At 38.8% G+C, this 14,626-nt stretch overlaps 1 protein-coding gene across 1 annotated transcript in view; it reads right to left on the bottom strand.

Moving 5' to 3' along the window:
• Positions 1–3,525, bottom strand: part of LOC310959837 (Na(+)/H(+) exchange regulatory cofactor NHE-RF2) — a 32,504-nt gene extending 28,979 nt beyond the window's left edge. The window contains exons 1-2 of the mRNA XM_083931298.1: positions 2,844–3,525; positions 1,526–1,813 (exon numbers count right to left, since the gene is read on the bottom strand). Of these exons, the coding sequence (XP_083787424.1) occupies positions 1,526–1,813; positions 2,844–3,050 (495 nt within the window). The 5' untranslated portion in view covers positions 3,051–3,525. The remainder of the gene's footprint in view (positions 1–1,525; positions 1,814–2,843) is intronic.
• Between the last annotated feature and the right edge of the window lie 11,101 nt (positions 3,526–14,626).

The raw sequence follows: 14,626 nt of genomic DNA, 5'->3' as shown, positions 1-14,626 counted from the left end.
TGGCCTGTAAAACAACGTTTCCTCTGGAATATCTTTTTCAATATGATATCAATAATACAAAGGCATTCAGAAAATGTCCCAGCCGGCTGTCTTTATTAATATATCCTTCGCGATTTCTATGGATTTCCTGTTCTGCAGAGTTACTGCGTTGTCTGTTGCCAAATTTCCAAACTTCTGATGGGTCCAGCCCTCTGACCTCTTTAGCCCTCTTTGACCTCTCACACAGCATCTGGAGCGCTTTCAGCTAGGCATGTTCTTCCCTTGGGACACATGAACAGACTGCACCGAACATGCATGGGAGGCTGCTGAACAGGATGGAAACTTGCATGACATTTACTAATCTGATATGAAACTGGTAAAGCAGTCTGAGCTGAGGAGAATCTGTTCAAAGGGATGACTCAGTATCTGCAATCTGTTTGCTAATGCGTTTAGTATTTTTAACTCTTGCGTTTGAAGTTGACAAATCTCTAAGAATGCTTTGTTTGAGTGTCTGAGAAAACCGATGTACTGAGGAGGCGTTGCTGCCTGATGTCAAACAGAATGCTGAACTTGTTGTATTGTTGATGATTACTGTTTTTTAACACCTCTTTGGAGTGCCAGTACTCAATATTCAGAACATTAATATGGAGTAATGGTGTCCTGAGCAAAAAAACTCTGTTTGTTTTGATAGGTGGTCCGGCCGCACAAGCATGTGTTAGTGCATGTGAGGGCTTTATGCATCAAGTCGGTATTTGATGAGTTGGGGAACGGTCAGTGAGAACCACGTTGACTCGTTAACTTTTCCTTTAGTTTTTTAAGTACAGCACCTTTAACATTGTGAATTGCTACAAAACTACTTGGTTAGGTTTGGGGAAATATTGTGGTTTGGCTTAAAATAAGTATTTTTGTAACACAACAAAATATGATAAATATGGTGGTTAAATAACAACACTGACTTTTGGTTTCACATTGGACACAAACTGAGGTCTCTTGGGTAAGAATCTGGATTTCTGTGACCCAGCCACCCAACCTGTTCCAGTGTTTCAAATTAGTATTTCTGTTCATTTCTTTGTGTTTTTAATGGTCAACAGAACGTTTTGAGGTTTTGGCACGCTGATTGGATAAAACATGCAATTTCAATATGTCAAACTGATCTTTTGAAAGTTGTAATGGGCTTTATTTTTTATCATTGTCGAACATTTTTGACCAAATGTTTTATCAGTTACTCAAGAAAATAACAGACATAATTATCCATAATAAAATAATTGTAAGTTGCAGCACTAAATATCTGTGCAGTTCAAATGTCGAGTGTTAGTCAGTTCCTCTATACCAACCAGGAGGCTGGCAGTCGACAGACTAAAGATATACATTTGAGCAAAACTGGAGAATCTCACATCTTAATAGATCAATATTTATATCCACCTATAGATCCCTCCTTAGAAATCCCACACCTTTAAGTCCAACTTTGGACTATCACAAGCATTACAGAAACCAAAATTCGAGATTGGACACTGTCATTTCCTGCAGTGATGGAGGGCCAACTTACCTTCTTCGCGGCCTTTGACAGTGACCTCCTGGTGGGTTTCTGCACCTGGAGTGTGACCGGCTGCTTGGACACCGAGCCGTTCTCCCGCTTCTTGCTTGGGGAGGATGGGGTCGAAGACGGGGGAGGTGATGGGGAGGCTGGGGGAGAGGAGGAGGAAGGAGGCCTGGCCCCGAGGACGGCCATCTCCTCTGTGGCTGTGAGGCGGAGGCTGCGCAGACCTTCGTGCGTTTCATGGTCCACCACCAGCAACCTGGTCTCATTGTCCACAGCTTTGATCCGCTGTACCACCTGAGGGATAGAAAAGGATAGCAATCTACTGGTCATTTTGTTTGAAAAAGCAATGAAAGACAATTTGCATCAATGCACGATAAATTAAGTCCTCTATTTGGCAGCAGAGAACCACTCGACTCTGCAGCTATAGAAGAAAAGTCCAATAACAGCAAAGAGAACAGTATTTGGTTAACACATCTCTTTAAGAGCCTCCACTTCATTCCAAAGTATCTAACACATTCACATTTCGCTTAGACAGAGTGGTGATAGAAAAATGTAAACACTGACCAAAATATTAGAATGTATGTGCTGTCAAATGTCATAGCCAAACATTTGATGGTCCCAGCCTCTCAATTATAGAGATTTGTTGCTTTTCCTTTGTCCATAAAATACATTTGATGAAATGATGGGATCTAGGAATCAATTATGAGTCCAAAACATCCTCTGAATCAATCCTTCATATCATTAATTTACATAAAAACAATTTTCTAGAAACATGTAGGCAAACGCCATTATTTGACAACAACACAAGCAACTGGCGCCCCATTGGTTGTGTTAAATTGAAAATCACCAAAGCGGCAGAAATGTTCTGAAATACAAAAAGGTATCCAAGGTTACAAAGAAACTGAGCTTGGGAAAATGATAATGTGAGCCTGCTGTCTCTTTCTGACATACAGTCTCCTCGTCTGCCTTTATCAGCTCACACCTGCACACTTTCCAAACAAAGACTGCGCAGGTTAGTTACATGAAATGGATCGTGTGAAAGTGCAACTATGGAAGGTAAATAAAGGCAACATGTGGTCCCATTAGGTTCTAATGTCAGGGGCTAAAAAGGAGCAATACGTTTCAATGTTTCACAGTTGTTCCTTTCCCTCTCCAGGAGGAAGCGCATGTGGCTGCATGGATAAAACTGATCAGTGCCACAGTGCGTCAGGATGCATGTATACCAGCCCAGTGTAACCTGTTGATATACCACTGCACATGGTCACTAACGCTCGACCTGTAACAGGAGGTAAAGCCACACTAATATGGATGCAAATCTACTTGCCTGATGGTGCGTCTCTTTCTCCACGTTAACCCCATTCACTGCCACCACACGGTCCCCGGCGCACAGCCCCGCCGCTTCTGCGGGGGAGCCAGGTTCCACTTTGCGGATGTACTGTCCGCTCTTCCCTTTCTCGCCATGCAGGTGAAATCCATACCCGTTCTCCTCTTTTGCCATGACACAAAGCCGTGGTTTCCGCTCGCTGGCCATTTCACTCTGCCGTTTTAAACCCCCCTTGCAGTATTCAGTTAAAGTGTACTTCAAATGCAAAGATGGGAGTTTAGGAGAGTGGGCGCAGGGCTAAACTTCCACGCAGTGAAAACATATCTGCCCGATATGCACACTTTCCCGCATATTAAAAAAAACGCACACAAACAATGTAAATAGCTCTGTCCAGCTGTCCAAATGCACTTAACAAGAAGAAATCCCACTGATAAAAAATACATGCAGAAAGGGAGCAAACTTTAAGAAAATGATGCGAGCAGTCTCTCCAGATCGTGTGTCCTGAGTCCAGCTGAAGCGCACGGCCAGCGACTCCAAAACCGCTGAGTAGCAGCGCGCACAGACCTCAGAGCACATTAGACGTTAAAGCCGATAAGATCATCTCTCCCTCCACAATTTATCCAAATCAATTGCTCAGAGAATATGCATGCAGTTACTGCAGGCTAGGTTGCGCACGGTTAGCGCCTTGTGCGCAATAGCACCACCTCCCTCTGGCCCGGCTACCTGTTTGTTTCTCGGAGGAAAGTGAAATATTCAAGGCAGGGACGGAGGATTCACAGTTAGACAATACTGCCCCTGGGTGGCAGAAAATAATCTGTGGACAATGTATTTTCAAGTAAACGAATATATCTCTCTATAATACTGCCTGTATCCGGTTTAAGAATAAAATGCGATGACGTAAATTGAACATGAACAGTAACATTTGTTTAAATTTGATTAAACCTTTTGAATGAGATGCCTGGCTGTGGATTTCCTGACAGGATTTAGGCCAGGTCCTCAACTAATTCATTGAATATCATAAACACTTCTAGATCTGGAGACAAGTCCTTTAATTGGATTGACTTCTCTCCCAAAAGGCCAGAAAATGGACGGTGAATCTGATAACAAAACATATGCATATAGACTGTAGATCTTTATTCATAGTAGACTGTTATTCCAATGCGGTTTTTTCTTTTTTTACTGATAACACACTAAAAAAATCAGTCGAAACTATTGATATTAATAACAATAACATCATTTAGCCTGTCGTTTGTTCAAGTTTCTCACGGTGACCACCGGAGGGCAGTGAACACTCATGATGGAAACATAATGAATTATAGCAACCATCCACTTCTGTAACGTCAAGGCATATCCAGTCAAACATTTCAAAATACAACTTACTCGTCTTGTGTTCACCGGAAGACAATAAGGGTATACAAAACATTTATGAAAGCTGCAATGCATGTCATGTGCTATTGGGTGACTACAAAATATAAGGAATACAAATATTGTTGACATCAGGATTATCATGACTACTACTAATAGCCTATATTGTACATACAGTGCATATATATTGACTGAAATTGCTTTGGGTATATAAATAAGAACAGCTTTACTGCTATAAAAAAAAAAAAACCAGCCAATCCCAATTAAATCCCATTATGCTATCATAAAGATCTCCCTGTCCTCAGCAATGGCTCCATTAGCTCAGAGCATCATTTCCTCTATCAGCTCCTCTGGAGAACAAACACAAGCAAATAATTGTGTGTCTGCTCTAGAGTACTGACTCCTCTCTTTTTTCTTTTGATGATAGATGGTCTATAAAGGTTCCAGCCTATAATCTTGATGACTGTTCCATTTAATACATCAGGTTCCAGTTGATCAGGACAGGAAGGATCATGCTTTAGGGACTTTAGTGGATTTAATTTCAGCAGAGACAGCAGTGTTTTATACTGTTACTGCTCCTGCTGGGAGGTTGGCTTTATTTCTAGACTGATGTTTGCATGCCCTGAGAGAGAAACACGTTTTTCTTGCTGCTGTAGCAAACCCACTTGATATTTTTTGTAAAATGACGAGTCCCTTGATGAACCAGGAAAACATGACATTTGAGGACAGGTCCTCTTGGGCTTTGGGAACCACTGATACATATTTCACCATTTTCAGTAATTTTATAGACCAAACCACTAATCAATTTATCAAGAGAATTGCATTCAACTACTGAAAAAAAAGACATGTACTTTTGTCTCTAGGAAAATGGAAACATGCACTCACAAACGCACAGCCAAGCCTCCAAATTGATAAAAAGATAAAAATGTCAATTATAGTAAGCATCACATTAATCTAAAACCTCTAAATTTCCAGCTGCATTCTCCCACTGAGAGAAAGACATGAATATAAAAAGGAACTGTACAGTGCAACATAATCATTATCCTCCTATAGAAGTTTTACACATTCTCTTGCTCTCTTTTCCCATCTCCCATTTCATTATCACATCGCGGCTTCTCCTCACATCGGCCCATAGTTTCATTGGGGGAGCTGTCGGAGGACCTGGGGTTCATTGAATGACAGCTCCTGGATGTAAAAAGGGAGTTTAATGAAGTGAATTCCTGCAAATGTACACTTTTAAATTCTACTCTTAAAATTACAGTTAATTAACCATAATTTATTATTACATGAATAATATTTTTTAACAACAATGTTTTGTATTTCTACATATTAGAATGTAATTTTACATAAAAAAGTCTATATTTTTTATTTCTGTAATTTCTTGCTGCCAGTCATTTGGTCTTTTTTTATTTTTTTTATTTTTACAGTGTAATGATACATTAGCACACACACACACACACACACACACACACTCACACACACACACACACACACACACACACACACACACACACACACACACACACACACACACACACACACACACACACACACACACACACACACACACACACAAACACACACACACACACACACACACACACACACACACACACACACACACACACACACAGCTCTGTCTGTGTGTGTGTGTGTGTTTGCCCTGTGTTTAGATTAAAGAAGACAGTGGCTGCCATCAGGGGAGAATCCTCAGGGGAAAAGTCAAAGTTTAGTCTTCACCTAAATGGCTCCATGAGTCAACAAACACACAGGATACACACGTCTACAGCAGACAATATTATATACAAGCTCCAGGCATATGACACAACAGATGTCTGCTAATTTTAGCACTTTCCCTCCATACAGATTAAAGAGGACTTTTTCATGGATGTAAACAACTAATAAAACATTATGACTAACACTATGTTTTAGCATGTTGAATCTGTGTTTCAGTCGAATTGTCCAGTGTATCATGCACAAAATGGTTTCTGGCTTTCGAACTAATTAAACATCATTTGGTAAAAGCTAGGGAAAAGCACAGTCACTCTTTCTGCCCTATGGTTTGACCTGGTTAATTGCTACTGACACACAGATGCACTCCCCACTGTGCCTCTCTTCCCACTGCATTCAGTTTTACAGAGAGTCACCCAAATATCAAATGGGCGTGTAGGTGAGAGAGAAACCTGTGTGGGGAAAATGCCACTTTGGGTTCACAGTCCAAAGTGTCTTGCTGTGACAGTACTATATTCATGCTATTACATCAGGCTTGTAGCACTGCATGCAATATTCTCCAGATGGCATCTTAAAAACTTTCCAATTTCTGTCTAATTCCTTTAAAAACAGATATGGAAACAGGGTGAGTGGTCATGTGATAATGACCGACAAAGACAGCACGGACCTCTTAGTTTCAGTATGTTGAGACATACCGAGTGACAGCATGCATTTCTTTTGGGTTAAGAGCAACCATCTCTTTTACATTATTGAAATAGACAGAGGCACCCTGCCTCTCCCCCTGGCAGAGGGAGGAAAAGACACTGTGGGGTGGAGAAGGGCAGAGCTCTCAGCTTTAATTAACCACACAGGGCAATCCACTGCTCCTTCTCTCTCTTCTGATCCCCTCAATGCTCCTTGCTCCACTACGCGGCACCATTTGCAGCTAAAACCCACCGCAAACGACAAGAGAAAACGTTCTTGGCTTTTATTTGAAATTTTTAAAACTTCTTAGCTTGAAGTTGGACTGTGATTGGCTGTTTTGCTGTAATACAAAAAACAAATAATGAAAAATAAAGCTGCAATGTTGCTCAAATGTGTTGAAAGCATTTGCGCTATTAGTGATTATTGACTTTATTTACCAGGCTGTTTTCAGTATTTTGTGTGAGTGTTGCACTTCCAGTTTTCGCATATTTTATCTTCCGGGTCAGCCCTGCGGCCTGGCTATGTGTTTATACGTAGCAGTTCGTATTACTTTCTGTGCATAACTTTTCGTATGATTGCAGAATGCCCTCACCCAAAAATTACTCTATAGGCTGATTGTGCGAGCAGCTCATAACAACCTATATTTACCTTTATTGTTAGGCGCCGACCTCAAGAGCCGCAGTAATTATCATGGGAGAAAATTAGGAAGTAAGGTGATGTAGGTATGGGAGCCCAAAACTCTGCATAATGAAGAAGGGTGTAGGATGGGTGTCCCATGTGATCCCGTAGTTACATCTTTGAAGTAGGCTCTATGACTCCTTTTAAGCCTGTCCGTGATTATTTTCTAACCTTTTTCCTCTGTTAACCTCTGTTGCCGAAACCTAACCACGTAGTTTTGTTGCCTAAACTTAAGCAGTTCAATTTCATAACGTCACGTAATCAAACTGCCACCGCGCAACAATGTTTGAACGGTCTTAAATGTAGTTTTGCTGTTACTGGTAATCCAGTATTCTGTCATTAAGGTATGAGGATGTTTTGTCATGGGTTACACTGTCAGTGTCTGCATATGATGGCTGCAAATTACAAAATCATATAACATTTATGTGTCTTTGTACCGATATATTTTAGTGTCCTTAAAAGTGTACTTTCGTAGTCATCACTTTGTTAATATTCGGACTTTGTTAATATTCGGTGAATTTGCCTGTTGGGATGCACTTGAGGAATTCAAGGCAGAAGTGTGTGTTTCATCCTTATTTTTTTTCATTTATTTTTCATTGATTTCTTTGCCAAAAAATCCCCCCAAAAGAAGCATAGAGCTTCAAGTCATGCTTATACAGTCTGGAAGGCTGGCTTTAGGCAAAGTTGTACTTTGAGCTAAATGCTAACATGATGATATTAAGCAGGTATTGCTAAACATGCTAACATTTGCACAACATAAAGTCCATCTGAGGCTGATGGGAATGTCATTCTCAAGTAATACAAGTGCAGTGTAATTTCATTGTATAAATTAGGCACTAATAAAATACTTAAGGTTCTCTTAATTTAGAGGAAAGGAGAAAAGTTATACTATAAATACTAATATGTATTTTTGTAAATAAAGAGTACCTATACGTAGTGATCTTTTGTAATCCCTCATTCCAAAATGTTCCTCAGTATGCTTTTTAAAATAAGGAAATGTTTACTATTCACTTGGTGCCTTTCAGATTTCCGTGATTTATAGTGTTTCTTTCACCTCTACCAAAATAAATGTTTAAATTCCTTTCTGCTTTGTCATTACATACACTGACATGTTTTTTATTGCTTTCCACAAAATACTCCCTCTTCTCCTCTGACTTGTCATCAAACACATCTTGTGTGTTCATGGAGCCATACGTGGTCAGTGTCTGATTTAGGTTTTCCCGGAAAACACTAAAATATTGATGATGTGTCCCACACTCAATATAATCTTCCACTTAAAATGAATCAGATTGATTCACTGGAAGAGCACGAACATGACCCTGCATGAACACCTTATAAAAGCGGCTCAGAATAATAAAATCAGTATTCATTGGTGTGATACATTTAAAGTGAAGCAACTTATTTTAATTTTTACAAATGGTAATGTCATGCAGCCTTTATTTTTCAATCCTCCTTTGACGGCTTGGTTTGTTTACTTACAGCTTGTACTCTTTAGAAATAATTTAGTTTCACAATATAGGAGGATAAAAAAATATTTATACTAAAAGTCCCTTACCTATATATATATATATATATATATATATATATATATATATATATATATATATACCTATCTATATATACCTATATATATACCTAAATATATACCTATATATATGTACACCTACCAGAACTTCCAACATTGATTTTTTTTTTTTTGTTGAAAAGGAACCTCATTCGCAGGAGGTCTGGTAGAAAGACTCAGGAGAGTGGCTGTGCACTGCTTTGGTTTTTAAATATGTGGGGCAGATATCTAATTATATGAATTATAATTATATATTATCATGTTTAATATCACTTCAGAGTTTTTTCTACTCAACAGTTGAAAGCTTCTCCTCTACCTGGGTTGTCGGGTGAGCCTGTATATTGCATTCAGAGGCTCTGTGCACCACTGTTTACATAAGTCAGGGGATGGGGAAGAGCACTGGGGATGTTGTCTTGCCAACAGCACCAAATGTACAAGGACCACCACATATGAGAACACCAACTCCGCTGAGTTGGGGATGGACAACTAATGAGGACATTAGTGTAATCTTCACACATACCATTTTAAGTAGGGCAGAATGTTTTCTGGTGTTCTAAAATAATTATTTCCCAGAATAAAATTACTCCCTAGAAAACATCACATTCACTTCCAGAGCAAAGTTTTGGCGTGCAACATTTGGTATGTCTGCATGCTATGTTCTCATTAATCTAAATGCTAATGGTCATTTTTTTGTGATATCTTGTCATGTAGCACTGGATAAATGGCAACTCTATGTCGTGCTACTGTACATTTAAGTCCTGTCATGTTTTATTTAAGCCAGGGACCCCTCAAAGGGACCCCCTTATGTATGTCCCTTGGAATAATATGAGGTAGCCTATATTCACACGTCTTTAGTCTTAGTTATGGGAAAGAACAAGAGAAGAAAAATGTATTAGAAAGATATTAGACATCTATATACATATCATTTTCAAGTGTCCTTGGGTCCCTTGAAAGGTGCAATAAAAATCCAAGCTATTACAAATATTATTATCATATTTACATATTTAAGACATTTTTGTTAGATTTGAACATCATTAATGAGCTATTATACATTTAAATATTATTTGTTTAACTACGGAGCCTTTCGTAGCCTTATAAATATCATGATCATTTTAATGAATGGAGCCCGTGGCAGACTGCCAGAGAATCACTGCCACATGCTACCTGCCCTGGCTAGAATTGGAGGGAGAATTGAAAGTAAAATGGAAAAGTAACTTATTTTGAAAGGACCCATATGGCTTTCAAGAGAAGTTGTTTGCATGGCTATTCATAATGGATACAAGTCATTGGTTTGTTTCTCTTGAGTTTATTTAACTTTTTGCATTCTTCAAGTCATATATGAAAACTAAATTGAGGTAAAAGAATAAATATTTATTACCATTTTCTCTATGCATTAGAGCACCCCTGCAATAGAGAGTACTAATTTTCAAAAACAGTTGTGTTGTTTGCTTCTTCACTGTTGACCTTTTTCTACAATACAAGTAGACAAGCTATCAAGGCTTCCCAGTACTGTAGTGACACTTTCCTCTGTCTCTATGACCCTTACCTTGCAGGTTGTAGCGGTCTGCCAAGAGTGTCCCATAGAGTCACACACTTAACGTGGCTACAGATAACTGGAGGATCATGTGATGACGATATGCCCACTGTGTTGCTCACTAAAATGTAGACCTTCTAAAAGAAGTCATAAACTACCCAGAGCATTAGCAGGCATGAACAGTATTACACACAGGAGTTATTGCAGATTTAGAATTGCATATTCTTCTAGTATTACGGGCTAATGGTAGGCACATTGCCATTTCCCAGATATAAAAACAACTTTGAGGTTCAATGGAGACCAATTCCTTTATTAAGTCACAATGGGAGTCAATGAGGAAAATGTACAAACAAGTGGGAGTCCATTTGTTTAAGTGTCTACTACATTTATTATTTCATTTAATAAAGAAACAAGCACTTGGGCAGGTTTTTTTCTGAATCACCTTAGCAAAAAACAGTTATATGCCAATGTGCTCTTTTCTCTCCTTGACAATAATACTGGTTCTTTCACTTGACATTGAGGTCGATGGAACAAAAGCAGTGTGACCACAAACACCAAGGTAACCTGAAGCTGCAGAAGCCACAGGGTGTGTTTCTACCCCCACAGCCAGCCACAAAAACAGGTTGTCAGTAAATAGAGAATAAGGGCTAAGAAAGTACTGTATACTGTATGTTAGAGAAGTACAGTATATAGAGGCATGAGGTAGGACATATAGGTTAATTTAAGGAGCAACATTAAAGGCAGGAAATCAAGGAGCCCCTCTTTGTAGAAAAGAAAACTTGATGTGTAAATCACTGAGAACCGATTTAAAATCCATGCCCCTCAATTTCGTATTAATTCATGCCCTAGGATGCACAATCCGTGCCCTTGGATTTTGTTTTTTCAGAAAAAATGGAGGACCATTCATTGGCTTCAGACTTGACCCAGAAATTAGCCAACCTGTATTGATATTTTGCCTTGGTGGGTAAATGTCACGTAACCAGTACATTTGCTGTTAATGTAGTTAGTCCGTCTATATTGTCAAATTATTGTGATTTGTCACATTGCTTGAGTCAATGACAGCACTACGTATGCTACTGTAGGCTAGTGGAAAAAACTGCCATATAGCGGTTATGCTAACGTAGCTCCCCAGGGATTTAAACTTTTACTCTTTTCTAATTTTGATAACGTGACGGTTGGCAGTTGTTATTGGGTTTTTTTTCTTCGAAATAGCAGGAGAAGAGGAATATGTTCAGGGGGAGATGACGATGAATGCTCCTAAAGAATGTGGTAAAGAGATGATAATTAGTTAAATTTCATGGACGCTTCAATAAATCAAATCCTGTCACTGATATATGGTGTACTATAGTATAATTTCACATGAAGATAACAGGTTAATATTGAAAAAAGGGCAAATATAGCAGATGGCATATTTTTAATTCAATGTGAGTTCTTCTTTAGGCTGGCACTTAAAACAAGGTAAAAATGCTGTGCGCAAACACAGCTTGTGTTATGTATTTATTTAGCTTGAGTATGTACAGAATGACTGGATTTTGTCCTCCATATTTTAAAGTGTGGTTTCATTGGCAAAGGATTACTTCACAACCATTATGGAGTAAATATTACAGTGAACAATAACTCTTCCAGTGTGCTGACGGCATTGAATTTAGATAGACTTCAAAATGTATCCTTTAAACAATTTGCACTCCACACTGTGTTTTTATACGGTTACATTTATTAAAGAAAGAGGGAGAAGTTTGCTAAATCATTAACCTGGGAAAAAACAAAGAAAACACCTTCCACCATTAACAACAAATAAAAATGTCAGCTGACATGGAAATTCTGAACTGCCTCGCTTTATCATCAGATTTGTATGTAAATGTTGAATTTTTGTGGCAAGTCATTGTTCAAAAGTTGTGTAAGATAATACATCCAAATCTGTTACAACGACCTGCCCTAGGAAGAAAAGATAATTCTTGTTTACTGCTTTTGCAATAAAACTACTTTAACTTCATTTACAAATAAAAACATTAAAAATGAAATTAAAGTGGTTCATGTTGATAAACTTTCACATTCAAGCGTAAAGCTGCCACCATTCTGTTAAAAATGTAAATAACAATAAAGTGCTTCAGTCTGAAACATAAACCATAAGATTGAGAAATCACAATAAAAATTAAATGTCAACTGTCTGTTCATGGGATAAATGTACACATAGAAGAGCTTTGTTTCATGCATTTACATCAGTAACTTTACATTTAACATTAATGCAATGTGAATATACAGAACAGACTTGATTGTTTATTAATATTCACGGTGGCTTCTTTTACTCACTAAGCAAGCATTTTTGTTATAAGGATGTCGTAGACCTCAAGACTCCATATTTGAAATGACCTCTTTAAATTCACATTGTTTCTAACACACACACAAAAGTATCCTGTAAAGGCTTCATGTTTCCAACGGTCCATCTTACTGATTAGTTTTTCAAACAAGCTCAAACTCACCATAAACATTGTTAACATTGTTTGGCTCAAGTTACGACTATGGAGATTCTACAGTGTTGTCTGACAACTTCCCAATAATGTTGGCGTCAAATGTCAAAGCTCATAGTCCAGCAGCTAAACAAGGATGACTTTACTTGACCATGACGTCCACTCCAGCAGATGTTGCTTTACAAATGTATGAGAGAAGAGATACAGTAAATCCACAATACTTGGCTGAGCTACTTCAAGGCATTTTTCACAGATTTGTAACATTAAAGTTAAAATGTGACAAAAAGCCAAATGAAATATAATTATTACGGCCATTAACAATATTTCAACCAGCTTTACAATTAACCAACAGAAGAGTGCTCACTCTAGCTAAAGCAGCATAAATAACATACAATTTTGAAATTATAGAGAGAGCGATGGCTGAGTTTCAAATAAAAGCCCAACACCCCATAAAGGTCTGGTAGAAGAAAAAAACATGATTGCGCAGAGTGAAATTATCTGTATTATCATGGCTCACATGATTAGTTCAGAATAATACATAATACATTTCCACAGCAGTAATTTCATCACTTAGCACTTTAACAGAAGCAGTTCACTTCTCTGATTGGAATCAATACACTCAGGACTTTCAGCTAGTCTCCTAAAGAGGCGGGGCCATGATGAAAGACAGAGCCCCGACCACAGCGATTTTCTGGTTGATCTCATAAGGAAGTCCCAAAAATTGCAGTTCACAGATCGGCCACTAGGGGCAGGTTTCATAATAGAGCAATTTCTCACTGACCCCCATCTTAAATAGACTGTTTTTCACAGCATAATTACACCTATTTAAGGCCTGGTACAAAAAAACATTCAAGTCTGTATGTTTAGGTCAAATCTCCATGACAACACTGCGGGGGTGATTTGTTTTGTTTCACGCTAGTTTTTATTTTACTGGAGGTTAAAGTTTATAAAAAATTAGGGGCAATTGAGTGACAGCTAGCTACTGGCCCTCACTCTCCCTCGGAGGAATACGTCAGCCAGATGGACGTATCTCCCTCCCCCCATATGTCACATCAATGCCCTTTTTTGGTAAGATGAAATAAAGCAGAGGTAAAGTCTGACAAGATGGCGACTCCCATAGGGTCCGACCTCGACGGAGAGGCTACGTCCATTTTTTTATTCTATTTGAAAGACATGTGACACAGATACAAGAAATTGCGTCTCTAAACTGTCTCGTCTCTAAACCCTCTTTGCTACGATCAAGGATATAGTTATGTAACATCCCATCAGTTCAAGATGAGTCAAAAACTACTTTTGACACATTTAGCATGGAACAAAGGACACATTAATAATCAACAATGGGAGACAGGACAAAGGTAATACAAATATAAAGCTCACTTTATGCTGAGCTAACCTGCTGTTGACTGCAGCCTATTTAGGGTGCACTCACACTGTCCATTCCTATCGTGCCCAAGCACGTTTCATGGCTGGAGTCTAGTTTGTTTGACCAGTGTGAGTGCAACTGTACCGCACCTAGGCAGAGGCCCTGGGTGCAGAGGTGGGCTTTAGTAAAGCACGGATGCACATTTATTAGCATGAGCATGCTCACGTGTACGAGCACGGGTGCAAGCATTGGCGGAGGTCTTGATGTCTATTTATATGAGTCTGTTCCCTGTGACGGACATTTAAAAAGATGCCGCCGAAGGGTTCGCGTTGGTATGATGTGCAGGTGGAGTGTTTACTGCAGATTTGGTCCGTTAAAAATATTAAAAAACAGTCT

Source organism: Echiichthys vipera, assembly GCF_963691815.1.
Source record: "Echiichthys vipera genome assembly, chromosome: 17".
NCBI classification, from domain to species: domain Eukaryota; kingdom Metazoa; phylum Chordata; class Actinopteri; order Perciformes; family Trachinidae; genus Echiichthys; species Echiichthys vipera.
This window is presented reverse-complemented; position numbering and strand designations above follow the sequence as displayed.